The sequence below is a fragment of the Mercenaria mercenaria genome, chromosome 5, assembly GCF_021730395.1.
Source record: "Mercenaria mercenaria strain notata chromosome 5, MADL_Memer_1, whole genome shotgun sequence".
NCBI lineage: Eukaryota > Metazoa > Mollusca > Bivalvia > Venerida > Veneridae > Mercenaria > Mercenaria mercenaria.
The window spans coordinates 88,214,797-88,233,224 of record NC_069365.1 but is presented as its reverse complement, the minus strand read 5'-3'; the positions used below and the strand labels follow the sequence as shown (position 1 = coordinate 88,233,224).

At 31.5% G+C, this 18,428-nt stretch overlaps 2 protein-coding genes across 3 annotated transcripts; both read right to left on the bottom strand.

Moving 5' to 3' along the window:
- Window positions 1–3,217: 3,217 nt before the first annotated feature.
- Window positions 3,218–6,174, bottom strand: LOC123557876 (uncharacterized). Of its 2 annotated transcripts, none has more exons than XM_053544246.1 (5): window positions 6,069–6,174; window positions 5,495–5,527; window positions 4,713–4,835; window positions 4,315–4,410; window positions 3,218–4,051 (listed from the first exon to the last, which is right to left on the bottom strand). In XM_053544246.1, exons 1-5 carry the CDS (start codon window positions 6,150–6,152, stop codon window positions 3,782–3,784), a joined length of 606 nt encoding a protein of 201 aa, XP_053400221.1. In that variant the 5' UTR covers window positions 6,153–6,174; the 3' UTR covers window positions 3,218–3,781. The 2 variants fall into 2 exon arrangements, with proteins under 2 accessions (XP_053400221.1, XP_053400222.1); XM_053544247.1 differs by having other exon boundaries at window positions 4,713–4,823.
- A 559-nt stretch (window positions 6,175–6,733) lies between these two features.
- LOC128557404 (uncharacterized) lies at window positions 6,734–18,409 on the bottom strand. Its single transcript, XM_053544754.1, has 7 exons — window positions 18,278–18,409; window positions 14,136–14,329; window positions 10,090–10,307; window positions 9,547–9,589; window positions 8,830–8,993; window positions 7,072–7,270; window positions 6,734–6,799 (listed from the first exon to the last, which is right to left on the bottom strand). Exons 2-7 carry the CDS (start codon window positions 14,322–14,324, stop codon window positions 6,734–6,736), a joined length of 879 nt encoding a protein of 292 aa, XP_053400729.1. The 5' UTR covers window positions 14,325–14,329; window positions 18,278–18,409.
- Between the last annotated feature and the right edge of the window lie 19 nt (window positions 18,410–18,428).

The window sequence follows — 18,428 nt, the reverse complement described above, 5'->3', positions numbered from 1 at the left end:
GTATCACTGTATCGCGTAAACTAACGAAAACGCTTAAGAAATGAAATGTATTTTTTTTTTGGTGTTCATGCGAAATGAACGACAGAATAGGATCGGCAAATCCATGAGTGAAAGGTCAATATTTACAGTCATATGATATACAAATCAACATACCATACCATAAAAATTGTAAATAAGAATTTCTTTCAACGTGGGTTTTAAACAAATATACATCTGAAGAAGCTGAAGCTGTTGGCCTTATTGTTTAAAATGTAATTCAGAACTTTGTGTGATGTAGGAATGGTGATGTCATGAAAGCATAATATGTTCAGATACATCATACATTCGATTTTAATCAATTATACTCGATGATTGTTAAACTCTGAAATTATTTTAAAGTCATTGGTCCTCAGCGGAAAAGTCAAAGAAGCCCAGAGAATTATTTTGTATTGTTACACATTTGATGTGTACATTCTGTACTTCCCAGATGTCTGAATTTAAATATGAATAAGAGACTATTTCCATACATATATATATTGTAGAAAAATTGCGAAACGCACTGAACTAAATTTGTATTTTCATAAAACACCTAAATAGCAATTCAAACACATTGAAATACAGGCTTCTGTTAAAATGGAAATGAGGTGCTCATACTGAGTACAGTTTACAGTTAAACCTGCCTCAGAGGACACCTGTATTAAGCCGCCACTTACCTTAAGTTACTAACTTTCAGTATTGAGTTAGTGATCTAATTTCAACTTGTCGCAATCAACTACCTACCTTAAGCAGTCAGATAGGGTCACACCCTTGGCTTGCTGCTTAATAATACAGGGTTGTCTGTATATGCATGATTAAAACAAAGGAAGCACATTTTGCAAGTCAATACGTCAATATATGAATAAATTATAGGTAGTTCTCTGTGTTTGAGGAAAATTCAATATATTTTATTGACTACCACAACAATAGTATTTAAATTAGTAATATACGTGACAGTGTTGTTATATTATCTGGTCCTTTGACTCAATGGACATACATCAGTGAGTATCGCTTAAGCTGATGCTGTGTGTGTGTGTGAGATGGATGTTGCACTTTTCGTTACCTCTCGTGAACGCATACTTTGCTCGATTTCTGGGGATGTTGACCGCAATGTTAATTGGTTACTGTGTTGGTACCATTTGCAGTACCGTTTTCTAATCTATCGGGCTAAAATCGAATATATTTAATACATCAGTGCAGCGCAAATGTTATATCGTGTTAAGCAATTAATATATTTTTGTGAGGCACCCGTGGCCGAGTGATTAAATCTTTATTACATTGTACCTTAAATACGATTAAACAAACATGGTGAATGAATTGAAGTCTGTATAATGTTTAGTTCACACAGAAAGACAGCAATCTGAGTGGTTAGTCTAAATGATATAGTATAACTTTGGGAAACCTGTGCAATTGTCTAAAAACGAACGAGAATGTATAGGCCGCTTGAACACTGCTTCCACACAGCTTTGAAATCTGGGGATCATTTGTGCAACCGAAAGCAAAAAATTATAAATTGTGTCTATTAATGTGTCGAATAGATACATTTACCTCATTTATCCAATTTATTGATATGTGCCTGATTGTAATATTTAGATACTAACTGAATAACTCGACGGGATTTCACCATATGTTTGTATTTCCATGTACATATAAAATCTGCGTAAATCTAGACTAAACAAAAGAAATACAAAATTCAGCTTGCAAAAATAGCACTTTCCCCCTTCCCACAAAAAGTATTGAAAATCTAAAAAGTGAGCTTATTTAAGTGTTCTACTGTAGTAAATTACCAGAAAATAATATCATTTGCACTGTCGTTATTATCGCTATTTTAAACTTCTATTTTTCATATTACCTCCTTTGATATGTATATTGCATATTTTTTTTAAGACGAATGATGCAAAGAGTTTCACATGTGCAGACTTTATAGACAAAAAACTTCTAATGGCCAGCAGTAGAAATATTACTTCTGAATCAATAATAAAGCCATAACTTAAATGTAACAAGTGCCCAAACGTTACATTGAAATTATATGTAATGAAACAGCTTAGATATATTTTAAAGCGTTGTGCTAAACACGATACCGAATAAGAAAACTGAATTAGATAAACGTTACGACAAAAAAAAATACAAATGTTGATTAGAAATAACACTAAGTTAAATTCATACATAATGGAGAGAGGTTGTACATGTAGTTCGTTTTAGGTTTGAATATCGCCTTATTCAAAAGATATCTTATGTCTTTAAATTGCAATTTTGCTTGTAACATATATAAATGTTGAGGTCTGCTCCACCCGGGGCTAGAGGGCGCGGAGGGTTTCCACATTTCCACCAGCTTCCACGAACAGGCTCAGTCAAACCGAGCCTGCAACATTTTCATTTTTGTCGTGTTGGCCGACCTGTTGTTTTCCATTTTTTCGTTTTGATGCACCCTCTTACAATACAATGGTTTAACTTGTGTTTGTAGTAATCAAGTGTTTAGCAGAAGGCAATGCTGAACTTGTCTAGAAATTTGAGCTGTTACAACATTTATGAAGAGTAGTTTTCCATAATGAAATAGATAATACATGAACGAAATTTAAATAACTGGTTTGCAAACTTTAAAACATTGATTACACGTGACTAGTGACTTGGTGTTATCCTACATCTAAATTTGACAAATAAATCTTTTTGCTGTTAACATGCCACAGTGTGCGTGTAATGTGTCTCTGAGAACATTAGATTTTAGAACATACATCATACTTTTTCGCCACATCCTAAGGCAATTCCATTTTATATTTAGAAGTTATCTTAATTGTATATTTTATACTGATCCTACAGTATTAATAACACTTGTTATGAGTACCAATAAGTAAATAATAAACAGGTTATTTTCGAAGGATCATAATCAAAGTCGCTACGTAAACCATTCCTTAAACGTGAAAGAATATGAAGTCGAAAATTTAAATAGAATATGTTTTATCGACATAGACTTATACATCTGCGGATGTTTCTAAATTGATAATTCGTACTTGTAGCATGTGTAAATGTTGAGTTCTGCTCAACCCGGGGCTAGAGGGCGTGGACGGTAGCCTACATTTCCACTACCGTCCATAAACAGGCTCAAGCAAACCGAACCTGCAACATTTTCGTTTTTGTCATGTTGAGCGACCTGTGAGGTTTCCTCTTTTTCTGTTAAATCAACAATATTATAATTAACACTTCATATTCAAGAAATTTATTTTCAATATTCTAACACCGGCCGAAACTGCGTTTATTATGCAACAAAATAACTGTTTGTACGTTACAATTATAAAGTAAAAAAAAAACAAACACACAAAACAGACACATATTTGATGGCTGTAGTCAATGATGAACATAACAATCCTTGACATAGTATATTAATCCTTGATATCGTTTTGAAATCGTTATTATATATCTCATACAGTAAGAGAGGGGAATTATTGTTTGTCTTTCAGATTCGTATAATTATTTCAAGAGGGCTGCAGTATTATCTTTTAAAATAAATTTAGTTGTTCATTGGTGAGATACAAACATTCAAGTGTTCCATTTCTTTTGCACTTCGGTGTATATTACATTTGCGTTTTATACAGTAATTTAAGTCATTATGTAGATACCACATCAGAGGTATTGTGTACAAATAATATAAAAAGTATGCCGTTACAGTGATATCCAACACTCATCTTGGTACATACTTGTGATAATCTAGACTATTTCGAGCAGATGATATACTAGTACGTAAATAAAAGGGTAAATAACTGTGTATGATTCATTTTCTTTTTGCCTCTGCAACGCCCTTGACGACTACAGAACCATCTTTTTCTAACAACAAAGCTGGCCAAACTAAAAAGTCGACGACATCTCCACTCTTTGTGTACTCTTTAAACTTATTTTTATCAAACTTTTCCTCTGCTTCACAAGTAGCTAGGACCATTGGTGGTGATTGGACAACCATCATCCATCCGAGGTATAGACATTTTAATATGAAAGTCTTGAGCTCCTCAAGACACTCTGGATCCCAACTAGCCTCCATGTAGGCCTGCAGTTAGAAAATTGAGTTGTATTTGTTATGTTGGGTTTAGGCTAAGGTCATACGGGTCATTCAATATATGAGATAAGCAGAGAAATTTATCTTATTTCAAGTTAGTCATAGAGAAAAATAGAAAAAAGTCTAACCATGTATCTGTCTCTTTTATGATTGAATAATACTAGTTATTAGTTTGCTTTATATATCATTTATCTATCAAAGATACAAACGAAATTAGGACTGGTGAATAACCTTAAACAGGAAATGAACTATACCTCCTGTACAATTGGCACCATGGATACAGCAACTTCTTTCCTAAGCTGAATCAATTTACCTTCGGCTGTTTTCTTAAGCCTCTCTTTTTTCTCTCCCTGGAAAATAACTGTTATTTCCTGCTATACCATTCACAGCAGTAAGCATACACATATTTGAATTTATTAATTGTCTACAAAATCATTAGGTACATAAGATACTGTTATAGTTACAGGTTAGCATTCAGCTTACCAGCAGTTTATAAATGAATAGGAGTGATAAGATAAAATTGGACTATTCAGAGGATACTGTCGTATCAAAACTAATAGATATCAATTATTTGGTTAATGAATGAAGTAATAAAAGACATATTTTATTAGCAGCACTTTCAATTGAATCTGTGGGTAAAAGGGAGAAATACCATTCCAGTGCTCATCAACATTTGTTTGCTCTCTGATTCCTCAGTATTCGATTGAAGACTTTTTGGTTTCCATCTTTGCTGCAGTTTTATTTCTTCAGCAGTAACACTTCCCTTTTTTGTTTGCTAATTACAAGAAAAAATAGCTTTTATTGACTGTCACAACAGCAGTCTTAAAATTCCTTGTGGCGTGTGTAAAATCTTTTCCGCACTTAGACTTGATCTTTTATATTTTCTTGTTTTTTATCACAGATATTAAGATAATAAAACCTGTGAGAAGATTCTTTGGAATTAGAGAATGCCTCTTCGTATTATTTCGATGTATTAAATCAAATTATCTTTCAAATCTATAACATAAAAGTCTGTTTTATATATGTTCCATATTTTATTCCTATTTACTTTCAGAATAAACGTACTAAGTTATTCGTGTGTAGAAGATGTATTAAAAGATTAAGACAATAACGTTACTCTGTTAGTTAACGCGGCTAAATATAGTAAAATAGAGACCATAAAGTGTATGATAAAATTATGTATTATATGTGCAAGTACTCTCCTCTATTTCTTTAAATTTAACTTACGTCAAAGAATATTTATAAATGCAATGCCATTGTTTATAGAGGTTAACGACTAAGGTACTGTTATATTTGCAATAAATCATATATAGAATTCCTTTTACATAGAAACTTGATATCACGTAACCGTTATATGATCAACATTACATGCTAATTATTATTTAGATTTTTAAATAAAAAGAGGAATTTCAAGACTAATACAAATTCACTTACACTCTTATGCAAAACTGTCAGGTGATCAGGTACCTAAAATAATGTAAGATAGAAAATCAATTGATCACCGTTTCCAATAAGATGAAAATAAAATAGGACATAAAGCATATTTAATAGTTACATTCCATTTAAAAGCTAGCAGTCATATGTTAACAGTGGAAAATAGTGAGAGTGAAGTGCAATTTAACTAAACATGGGTTGTTCGTCTGTTAAATTTCATTTTCTGTACTCTTAAAAGTGAAATACACATTTGTTATAAAAGTTATGGAAGGGAAATCCTGTAACATTTCGTTTTCATTTATACTTGATTAATCAAAAACTCAAACTGAGTAAAAACTTCTGCATTCCATATCCAATGTGTTTAAGAAGTGAACATACTTGATAAACATTTGACATAATTGTCCAAGTTATTAAAACTAATTTACACCATGAAACTTTTGTTTTGAAGTTTTCTTAAAGTGTAATTTTATTCCTGCGAAATATGACTTTACCCCTAGATACAAATCTTCTTAACTATGAACTATAGACGTCAAGTTTGACAGACAAGATTCTAAAGCTGTTAAAGCATAAATACCAATGCTGATACTGATCTCTTGTACTCTTCAAATAGCAAATTCACCGCATCTGTAGATTTTTTCAATACCATACCGGCTTTCATCTCACAAAATTTGAATACATTCTGTAAATATAAGACATGTTTAGTTTGATAGTAACTGTCTGCATTTGATGGCTATAATATATGCTTGCAGATTAGAGAGAAAATTCAGAAGTATTACATCGATCTTTCTTTATAATTTTTAATACAGAGCAAAAATATAGTTGGCTTCTAGTCACAATGTCTGCAAAATTAGTTTATATTTATCCCAAGTCGCGACGCATTTTTGTACGTCCGATAAAAGATATGCAATGAAACTTAATATACAGATAGATGGAAATAAGAAAGAAAAGTCAGAATGAAAGTTCTATCACTCTGTCTTAAAATGAATATCATTGCTCTTTAAAGAGTACAACTCCAATCATCATTGAACAAAACCAATCCAAATTTTTATTCTTTCGTAAACTCTCTAACGCGTACAAAATCTAGAAAAACTCGCTTTTATCTTTAAAGAGGTAAAACAAATAATGAACTTGAAGTAATCATATATCAGGAATAATACTTAAAATGAAACTTATCAACTGATCTTAACATAAGCACTGTAGCGAAACGAGACGGTTAAAGTATTTGTAAAACATTCAATTTCAGTTCTTTACATGTCCGTTTCTTAATGCGTTATACTGCAATGATAAACAGAGGCCCGACAGACACTACAACAATAAACACAATATTACACGAGGATATAATATTGAATATATGGGCATCACCCCGGAAGATGTTAATCTATCAATATATAAAATCTGGTCGGGATCATCAAAATAAAAAATAAACATTGCCACTGACGAATGATTAACGTTTTAACTACACTCTGTTGAGTATAAAAATCGACTTCTCAGAAGTTTTCAGAATAGACTAGATACAATAAAAATACTAACTACTACATATGAATATATTAAAGATTAAAGATAATATACTATTTTACCTGTAATGTCAACTGCAATGTGTCGACAACAGTGTCCTCTTCATAGCCAGATTTCTGTAACTTCTCGAAAGCATTTGTCCATTCGTTATCATACAATTCAGAGTAAACTTCTCCAAGTTTTGTCGGTCTGTTCGGATCACTCAAATCCGCAATTGCGGGGTTGTTGTCAATCAGCCTATCTCCGGACATTTTGCTGAGCCTATCAAATTATTTAATTGGTACAAGTTATTTCTCAAGTAATAATTGAATGAAAACATACAGATGAATATATTTCAGTATATAAAATATGATTGTTTTTCGTTATATAATCTATACCGTGTTGGTGCGCCGTAAAACCCAAATAAATAAATAAATAAATTCGTTTTCACGATTTCTTGAAGAGTAACTATTATATATAAAAGCTTTATTGAAACTAGAAATGAATGCTTATAAGGTAATATCTGCGTTAACTGTGTCTGAATGTGGAATTGAAAAAAATTTAAATTTTCATCTTTTAGTTTAAAAGTGTTACTTAGCTGTTGAAAGTCATAGATTTAAAACAAGAAGACCGTGTGTCCTTAAAGTCGACTTTAGGGGAAGGCTGCATGTTTGGAACAGTATAGTACAGTAACAGAACAAACAAAAATACCAAAAAAATGCGTGCCACTACAGGATAACTCTTTAATTCTGGTACAACGGAAATATTAAAGGGTAAAATTGAATTTAAATCTTAATGCGCTAGTCAGACCTTTTCAGAATGTTTATCGCTTAAACTTTATCTTTTACAGACTGAAGGAGGATTATTCAAATTTGAATACAACAGTCAAAAATAGATGCAAGCACCTTATCTAATAAATACGACATCTATTTATATTTTAACTTCATTCTGCGTTTTGCCAGACTTTCAGATGTGCCTAGTGCTTTGATCTGATTATTATATTGCTACTATTGTGTTGTTGTTGTTTTTTTCAACTCAGAATTAGCTGATAAAATTCAAAATAACTTTTGCCTGTGATTTATTTGTTTGTTTGTTTGTTTATTTCTACACTAACAACATGTAACAATGACAACATTTGATATGATATTATCAGCAAGGTAAAAAATAATAAATTTCATGAAATATGCACGTGTAATGGACCATTTCAGTAAATCAATATCAGGGATAACACAAAAAAAAGGGAAGAAATCCCTTATTTCCATTGCGGTCCCAGTTAGTGATGTTCTGACATAGAGAGGCATGATACATGATTTTAATAAAAATAAATACCTAAATGAAGATGCTATTATTATATAAAACATGTAATGTTCCATGTTAATTATTAAAGACAAGATATTTAATTAAAAATTGCACTTAATTAAGGACTAGGTATAAAGTTTGGCACAAAAGGACAAATTTCTGCATGTATAATCTAATATTTGTAAAAAGGTCCTTAACAGAACTTTTGGCAGCAAAGCTGGACAAATTCCTTATTTGAGATGGAAGCATATTCCATAATTTAAAAGGAAAAAAGATTTCCAACCAAAGCCTTTCACCCTAGGTAGCATAAAAGACCCACTGTCACTAGACCTTGTTCACAGGCATAGTCAAAATGACACTGTATCAAAGCTAAAACCAAAGTCTTTTAGTACGATCAGTAAGAAATTTCTGTTTCCTATACAGAAATTTTAACCTTAACTAGCATTTGCCTTTTTGATAATAGGGTTAGCCATGTATTTACCAGTAAGACTCTATCTTAAGTTACACCTAGATGAAAAATGAAGATTATATGAATGAATCACCTTAGAAGAAGATTAGCCTTTTCTTCTTCGACAAATTTAACATGCATTTCCAAACTTTCAACATTTGCCTTAAGCGTTTGCATTTCGTCTTCTTTTTCTGCTATTTGTTTCTGTAACTGCACTATTTTTTGATCAGCTTCATGCAAATTCCCCTGAAACTGTTGCTGAAACATCATATAAATATGTAAGTTTTCTTAACGCATCAACTGATGGAAAAATCAAGTAAGTATAAGCTTAATTGTAAAACTAATATGCTAGCCGGTCAATTGTTTTGACTATTGGCTCGCAAGTCATTCAGTAAGTGTTTCATTACATGACATTAAAATAAGGGTTGACTTTAGCCAAGTAACATTTGTGGTTGAACTATAGACCGATCAATAGCACAACTATGGGCGGGTGATTTATATTAGGAGTCATGTTATAATATTTAATTGACTGGAGTATTACTAATACTTACATAACACAATAACTAGACTTCAGAAGCAAGCACTTTGAATAACATACTTTTGTTTGAAATGTCTTAAACAACTGCTACTGTAATATAAATCTAATGATTCTCGATGATTTGTTACTATTTTGTGTGTCATTTCGACTTGCGAGAAATTAGAAACTACTTACGTCATCAAAGAGTCTCCATATTTTCGACAAAACTCTTCAGACAACTAAGTAACATACTGTTATATTTATATAAACGACATTTTAAAATACTTAACTTACCTTACTCTCTGATTTTGAGTTTGGAACGGCAGATGTTTCAGGCCTCATATGAAATAATTCAAAATCAGCTTTAAATATATACAAAACATTCTGTTCGTAAAAAGAAAGATTTTGTTTTTAAACTATGCTCATTATCCAGTGATGAACTGTAAAAATACGTAAGTATGATTGGAAAAATCAACTAAATCGAAAGGTTATTTACATGTTCACTACTGTCAATATAGTTCTTAAAGAAGATTATGATTTTCAAAGTATTATTTTTAATGTAGTGTCTTTTTAGTCCTATTCCTTTTTTAGAAAATAGGAAAAATGAATACTAAATGTACGCATTTAAATATTATTGTCTATATCGAATACAAAGTTTGATAATCTAACTAGATGGCCAAAGATGCCCTAAGTCATTGATCAGACCTCGGTCTTTCAGCTTTTTCTGACTGACATATCGACCAAACATGTATTGTGTTAAACCAGTCGCGAAGAAGCCTTTCCTTTTGGATATTTGAGTATAGAATTTACACCCACTGGATTACAAATAATACTTACTTCGATTTAAGCTCATTATTTTCTCGTTGTAATTCAGAAATTTTCTTCGACATATCTGCAAACCGTCTTTCAAGATAGACATTACGTTGAAAAAATCGTTCTTTTTCTGACGACAACTGATTAATCTTATTAACGAATTGCCTCATTTCTTCTTCTCTCCGTTTACGTCCATCCTCATAGACTCCACCCTCATTTTTGCCGGCTCTTTGATTTCCGTACTATGGTAAAGACATAAAAGTTCTAAATCCCTCACTTCACGCAACATTACTTTGATTTCATGTTAAAATTTTAAAGTCTGATAAAATAATTTGCCTGAATTCTTTTAACATGTTAAAACTAAGGTAAATGTGAAGTATTTACATAAATTCTAAAGCAAAGTGATATTTTGATCATGCAAACTCATGTAATTACCATCATCATTATTGACTAAATCCATTTGACTAAAATTTCATATACTTAAAACGACATCTAAGACTATGCAGTTTTACACTAATATAATACAAAATGTACCAAAATTATGTAAATAATTAATTTCATTCCCAAGACGCCAAACATGTGATAAACTGCGATATGAAATGGTCAGAGATGTGATACAATTACCACACCAGTCAAGCTGTGGTAATTAAAACGTCACATCCTAATTTTGAGAATAAGACAAATCTCGATTTTGTCTTTGACAAAAATTAATCCTCTTTTAGCAATTCTTTAAAAAAGATAAGGACAAAAATCCAACAGAAAAATGTAATTCAAAATATGAAACCGCCAATACAGCGCTCCGCATAAGAATAGTGGCATGTTTTGATTTAAGTTCAAGTTTAAAGTTTATTTTCTTTCATCCAGAAATTCTGAGACCCATGTGACAAAACAACAATACATATAAATATGGCGACATGTGCGGGAAGTATATATTCTAATAAATTTGTATCTATCAAACGTAGATTCTAGTACTTTTGCGTATACATACACTCAATTATTCTTTTATATTTCATGCGTCGCTTATTTTTGAAATGATAAAATGAAGTATCTGGGACAACCCTCGTAGTGTTATAAACATTGAACAGTTACTTAGCATATACAAACATAGTTGTTGTCAAAAAAAGTGGTCGTTCACTTGTTCTTACTGCAGATGTTTTTTCTACATATGCGCTTAAGTTTATTATGACACCTTATTTCTTTAGCGATTAATTTAATACACGTTTAGTTTAATATACATTATTTATTTTAGGTCGATTGTGAAGGCAGTTTTACAACTTATATTAATCACTCTCGACACCACCTCATTCCTGATTGGATCTGTCGCCACGAGGGTATGAGAGAATGTATGTTTGTAATACATTTTTGCTTATTCAATCGCCAGTAATAATAGATTGTTTTCTTCAATTAATGTACAAAACACATTCTAATACAAAATGATATTCATCCTGCTGTTTGCTACACTAACAACTTCCAAATATGACTGAAAGCTTTGATTCGAAATATATTTATAAAATAGTGGTATACTGAAATCATTTAACACTATTCAAAAAATAGCGAAGAGTAACCAAGGGTCTGAAATAACCTTACTTCAAGAAAATCGAGAGTGCATCATGAAATGAATCATTTGACAATGAACCATTGTTTTCTATTCTGTTTGGGTGATCCATAATATCTTGTTTTTTACATACACCTTTTCAATATATCAGCTGTAATCGAATGCCAGAAACATTATCAAAATTTTGACAATATTGACCTTATTCGCCGTATACAGCTCTTTTATGTATTTCTTTAACACCTGAGAAACGCTTGCAAAATTGCATATGTAACCGATCTACAAATTTAAATGGGTTTAAGTCCCTACAACTTACATAAAGATCTGTATACTTATATAGACTCGTCTTTATTTTAAAAATAGTTTGTGCTTGTCCGTCACTTGTATTCTGCGCCCCTGAAAATGAGTTACTATGGCGAAAACAATACTTAACGCTTGAGTACATTACTGGTAAGTACATTGACCTTATAATATCCAAAAAACTTTCATCTTATCATGCTTATACCAGGTTGAATTAATTTGGTTAATTTGGACCATATATTATCTCTTTTATCCCTTTTTACATAAACAAAAGCCTTACTAAAGTAATAAAATGCGCAATACAATTTTTTACCACGTTTCATCATATAGTTGATAAGATCAAGCAAAAAAATCATGTTATCAACAGAACCTAATTCAAAACAAAAACCTGCTTGTACCTCTGCATATACAATATAGTTTTCAGCCCAGATTTTTAATCGATCAATTCACAATTGTGTAAAACGTTTACCTTAATTGCTTAGAATATAGCTGTTTTCATTTTTGTACTACCTTACAAGATTGTTTCAGGGAAATAGCAGCCCATTTCAAAACAATTATTAAACGATGACTACAATTCTGGCAAAATTGCTTGCCATGTATGAAACATTCATTTTAATATTATAGTAGTCAGTATTAAATGGAACATTTAACTCTTCAAACATAACATTAAAAACCTATTTAATATCTGTTAAGAAAATGTAAAACATTTTCATCTGCATTGAAAGAACGGTCATCAGGATTATTTACTGATTTATCATATTGTTCAAAAACATCAAGTGAAATATTTGTTTCTTTGACACCTGTTTCCGGTATAGCTTTACGTTATATATACATTTGGCATCTATCAGTTTACAAGTTTCATTCTTATCATACTCATGTCTAGTTTTCCTTATACAACGTTTATAGTGATTGTGACCGAACATTAATCATGCTTTGTCTATTTGTTGCTGATTTATTTTTCCTATATAGATTTAAGGCCACATCAATCATTTTAAGTTTATCATCACTCATCACTTCTTTTGTGTACTACTTCTTGCCTGTGGCTATCTGTCTAAATCGCATCAGAATAAAGGGGAGACAATAGCATTTACAATATTGTCAAGTTCATTTACACATGAATCAATATCAGTGTTGTTTATGTTTACATGTACACAGCCACTGAGCATATGTTCACTTAAACACAAGATTATGTAATAATAATATTACTGAAGTAACTTAACAGAAAAAAAGACTACGAAGAAGAATTGAAGCAGGCACCGTCTTGAAAAGGGCAATGGGAAGACACAAGTAGGGAGTTTAAACTATTTGACTGGCGACAAAGCATGTAATGTTGATATGTAACAAGACGGTGTAGAGCCATGTGAATCCTTGACCCACAGAGCCTTAAGCATGTGTACGCGATTACTTTGAAGAAGCCATAACAACCATTAATGGCAGGACAAAGCATGACATGGGACAATTAACAATCAATTCCTTCCCTAGAGAGGGATTTTATAATTAGTTCCCCCTCCTGTCCCGTTATCAAACAGTCAAAACCGAAAGGTCATGGTATTTTTAATTTCTTGATGTTAATTGAATGTATATTAGAATGAGATTATTTACCCGAAATATCACACCACTTTACGACCAGGCATGTACTAATTTTTATTTGCAGCTTTTTACAGATATTTGTATATAACAATAAACATGGTGACAATATTTTTCTCTTTTATACAGTTTCATTTATTCTATAAAGAAAGGACAATGATAGGGCTGTTTCTTCATTGACATTAGTATTTTTATCGGAATGACCTAGGGTTATCTTTGAAAAACGGATGATGGTTTTAGCTATGGTAAATAACTGTTTTATGACATTAAAATGGCAATCCATTCGTTACAACGTTATTGACAAAGGAATCCAACACATCTCCCTTGACTTCGGGTGGGCACTATTTAAACATGAGTTCTGCACGTCGTCTTTATGACATATTTAAAATATACGAGGCGAACATAAATGTTTCACCATAAGTTCGCATTTATGACAGTGCAACCCTGATCACTTCAACCCCAAATGTTCATTTACATGATCTTTTTTATTTAAAAAAGGCGTGCACTCACAAATCTTTTTGACATACCTGTTTTAACTTTAAATGCATTCAAAATGAGGAATATTACATTGAAAGAGATAATTCTATGAAAAACGGATAGTTTTTAATTGACTATCTATTTAGATAACTACCTCTTGTATTCTTAGACGTCTCCATTTTTCTTCTGTTTCTTTAAATTCGTTATAAATATAATCACCCCACGGCACGTCACCTCTTTGCTGCCTCTGAATATTGACTAGAATAGTTGACCATTTGTTTATCTCACGTTTGATGAATTCTAACATATCAGGTATGCCTGGTTTCATGTTTGCGTTTCCCATTTTTCCTAAATTTAAACAAGGAAGGAAAATAACTGATGATACAAATGTTCTTGATTAACGAATTTGAAAGTATCCTTAATGTGTGTAAAGTTGAAAGTATACTTCATATAAAATTGGTGTGCAATTTTACTAGGAAAAATAACGGCGTTTTATAGATAGGAAAAAACTCAATACACCGACGATACAAGCTTTGAGCAAAAGTATTTTGTCGGTTTTGATAGGCTTTTTACGTGATATAAAACTAGCACTGAAAGCCTGAAAACACAACAGTATTTCATTGACCATTTTCATGTAATATCATCCAATCAAAACATGTATTGCAGAGATAGTTCCCAAATCCTAAAATAACACTTCATTCAGAGAACGATTTTGTCGACTTCCTGGAAATAGCGGGATTAATAAATAACGCTTTCATTTGCAGATAAGGTTTGATAAGTTTCCCATACCGATTTGATATTTAAGCAAACTTTAATAAAGGGAAATTTATCATATGCATACATAATAACTATTCTTCAGAAACCAGTTTCCTTTCGTGTACAGCAGGATTAAAATTAATAAAAAAACAGTCGAACAGACTCCTACTTATAGTTAGTATCTAATAGTATCCCTGTGACAGTTCGCGTAACGCTGGTGTCAGACGGTGCGTGAGCTTGTTATTAAGTTGATAACTGAGAAATGTCATTATGTCATTGTCTGTGTATGGAACATGGAAGTTTGTAAATCCTGAACCATATTAAAGGCTTAATATTTGGCCTTAGAAACTTTTAAATACTTGAATAGGCCTTTTCAGCCAAATTAAATCAAATGCTAACAATGGGCGGGAACAAATATATATTGAACAAGTTACGTGCTACCACTGTTATATAAATCTGATATAATTGCATAACAAAAACATCCCAACATAACAAACTCTGACTGTTATAAACCTATTAATATAAAGCATACGTACATTTAGATAAAATCATTAAACATATACCATGCCAATTTTTCATAAAAAATATCATAAATTCAAATGTCAAAATCCTAATTAAATATATCTAATCTTGCCAAATACAAAAACTAACTGTATATGTACATATCATGCTCTGAAAACACAACTAAAATCCGTTTTTAGAAACGACGCATTATGTGGTCGCTAAACAATATAGAGTTCCGGTTTAGTTTATTAGCAGGACTGTAGCGCTTTGATATGTGCTTTTCTTCAGATGTTGTTTTTAAACAAAAAATTTACGGAACAGAGAGCAACTTAAGAATTATTTTTTATAGTTCTATGTAAAAAAGTGACGCAAATTACTTCGTAAATCTGTTTTAGAATGTGTTGGGCTGTTTTAGGCTCAAATACGTAACATTTCATAATAACGAAAACACACACGACATATCATCGTGAATTGTTTTTAGAAATATGAGCCGCGCCATGAGAAAACCAACATAGTGGGTTTGCGACCAGCATGGATCCAGACCAGCCTGCGCATCCGCGCAGTCTGGTCAGGATCCATGCTGTTCGATTTCAAAGCCTATTGTAATTAAAGAAAATGTTAGCGAACAGTATGGATCCTGACCAAACTGCGCGGATGCGCAGGCTGGTCTGGATCTATGCTGGTCGCAAAACAAACTATGTTGGTTTTCCCATGGCGCGGCTCATATATTTTATGGCTTTAAAATTGTTTACTAAAATTGGTAACGTTTGTGCGACTTTCAAAACTTGTTTTGTATTTTCTTTTGTTATATTTGCTAAACAATGTTTTTTTTTTATAATAGTCTCTTAACAAACGTGAAAGGTCTATCATATGTACTAATCCCCAATTATAACGTGATTCCCGCCGAAACGCGAGGACGAGTCCATTTCATGATAACTGATAAAATAATAATTCAAAATGCTTGCACATTATATGACAAGTAAATATTAGTATTTGTTTCATTTAACTATCCACTGAGTATACGGCAACATAGCTCAGTCGGGTAAAATGTAGATAACAACTGGATATTTGCAAATCGTTTTGTGAGTTCGAAACCTCAGGAGGATATTTTTCAGATGTTTTTTTTTTGTTCTTCCTATTCGTTTTCATTTTTGTTACCATATTTTCGTTTCTTTCTTTGCATATATTTTAATTTTATTATGTTCATTATTCGCTTTAGTCCATGCATTTAATTAATATCACCTTTGATATAATGCTAAACTTTTCTAATCTACCATATCGGCTTTAGATATTTCTCTGTCGTGTTGTCAAAGAGCACATAAAGAAATCTAAATTTTTATGCAAAAATGAAATAAAAATCAAATGTCGATGCTGAGTTTCGAAGCCACATAGTAAATACGCTTTACTTCTGAGCTAATTTGCAACTGATACTAAAACTAGAAATATTTAGATTTTAACATGTTAGAAAAATGTTGAATTCTCTATGTTCCATTTTAATCTATTTATAGTCATGTTTGTAAATATCAAGTTATCGTTGGGGCATAGTACTGAATTTTGACATTTCAAAATTTTGACGATTTTTAACTAGGTAAACACATTATTTTGTGCGCTTATAATTAAATATTCCCTTTTCTAACTGACATGTTACACCTAGGGCATTTTCAATAGTCATTCTAATTTTAATGTTGTGCTAATGTTATGCTATATGTTTGTGTGACTTTCAAAACTTGGTTTATGTTTTCTTTTGTTATATTTGTAAAACACTATTTTTATAATACTAGGCTCTTCACAAACGTGAAAGGTGAAAGTCTTGTTGAAATATCAATATGTACTGAATTTTGACATCTCAACATTTTAACGATTTTTAACTAGGTAAACGCATTATTTTACAATTAAATATCCCCTTTCCTAACTGACGTGTGACACTTAAGGCATTTTAATAGTCATTCTAATTTTAATATTATGCTATACAAGAGTCATTAAACACTGAATAAAACTGTACTACATACAATATTTATCTATATAAATTTACAATTTAAAGAGACACTAATTATTTGAAGTTGAAGAACGAGTACGTATTAATTTGATATATTGATATTGATATATTATATTTGATAGTTTAAAACAAACTTACAGAACTTTCCTTTATTCGAGGTTCTTGTTTTCTCGTTATTTATAAACAGATCGTAAGAATGTTCCCATTGTCAACGTGATTCACATGATCTAATAGTTTTTTGTCAAATCATATATTATACAGTCACCGTTATTTGAATTTTGTTTCATGTACTATGAGTGTCTAATATTTGAAGGAAGGTATAAAGGCATAGCATATCAATGAGTGACATTATTATCTCTGTGTGTATATGTGTGTGTATGTGTGTGTATGCGGTAGAGTGAACATTTTAGGTAAGTTGCAATATATGATGATAATCTACAATGGTGTTAACTCATATCACAAGCGCTACTTCCATGACCAATAAGTGCACATATATGACATCGAAGTGTTATTTTTATAACCACGAAATGTTACTTTTACGAGCCGGTGTGACCTATATGACCACGAAATGCTATATTTATAACCTAGTGTTACCTATATGGTCACGACGTGTTGCATTTATGTCATTGTGTTAGCTATACGACCACTAAGTGTTACTTTTATGCCCGGTGTTACCTTCATGACCCGTTGTTACCTTCGCGGTTCCAACAAGGCTGTGCTCAAATATCAGCGCACAATGTGTACTGAATTTTGACTTCTCTGATGTTTTTTAACTAGGCGAATATACCATTTCGTCCCTGACAATAAGAAATTTCCTATTCCCTATTCTAACGTGTAGCATTGACATAACTTTTCAAAAGTTAATGTTATTTTAGTTTTAAATGTTATTAAATACTTACAGACAGTAAGACTAAAACAAACATTTTACATGTTTTAATTTATAATTTATATATATATATTTAAAAGATACGATATATTTATCAGTGTTACAAGATCTATAATCTTATTTGATCAATTAATAATAATTAGTATAAACTTACAAAAGCTGAAATTTCCTTTATTCGGCGAATGCAATTACCTTCCTTCTTCACATTCAACAGACCGTAAGAACATAAAATGTAGTAAACTGTAACTCGTATAAACTAATATGTTTTGTCAAATTGCCTCAATTACAAGCAGAGTAGTTAAAGT

What these genes read in the sequence shown, in the direction of transcription:
- LOC123557876 (XM_053544246.1), bottom strand. Translation starts at nt 6,152, where the DNA reads ATGAAAGCCGGTATGGTATTGAAAAAATCTACAGATGCGGTGAATTTG. An exon ending in TGTTGATGAGCACTGGAATG is followed by an intron (nt 4,411 to 4,712) that starts GTATTTCTCCCT and finishes GTTATTTTCCAG; the next exon opens with GGAGAGAAAAAAGAGAGGCT. An exon ending in TGGTGCCAATTGTACAGGAG is followed by an intron (nt 4,052 to 4,314) that starts GTATAGTTCATT and finishes TTCTAACTGCAG; the next exon opens with GCCTACATGGAGGCTAGTTG.
- LOC128557404 (XM_053544754.1), bottom strand. Translation starts at nt 14,324, where the DNA reads ATGGGAAACGCAAACATGAAACCAGGCATACCTGATATGTTAGAATTC. An exon ending in ACTCAAAATCAGAGAGTAAG is followed by an intron (nt 8,994 to 9,546) that starts GTAAGTTAAGTA and finishes ATGATGTTTCAG; the next exon opens with CAACAGTTTCAGGGGAATTT. An exon ending in AAGGCTAATCTTCTTCTAAG is followed by an intron (nt 7,271 to 8,829) that starts GTGATTCATTCA and finishes ATAATTTGATAG; the next exon opens with GCTCAGCAAAATGTCCGGAG.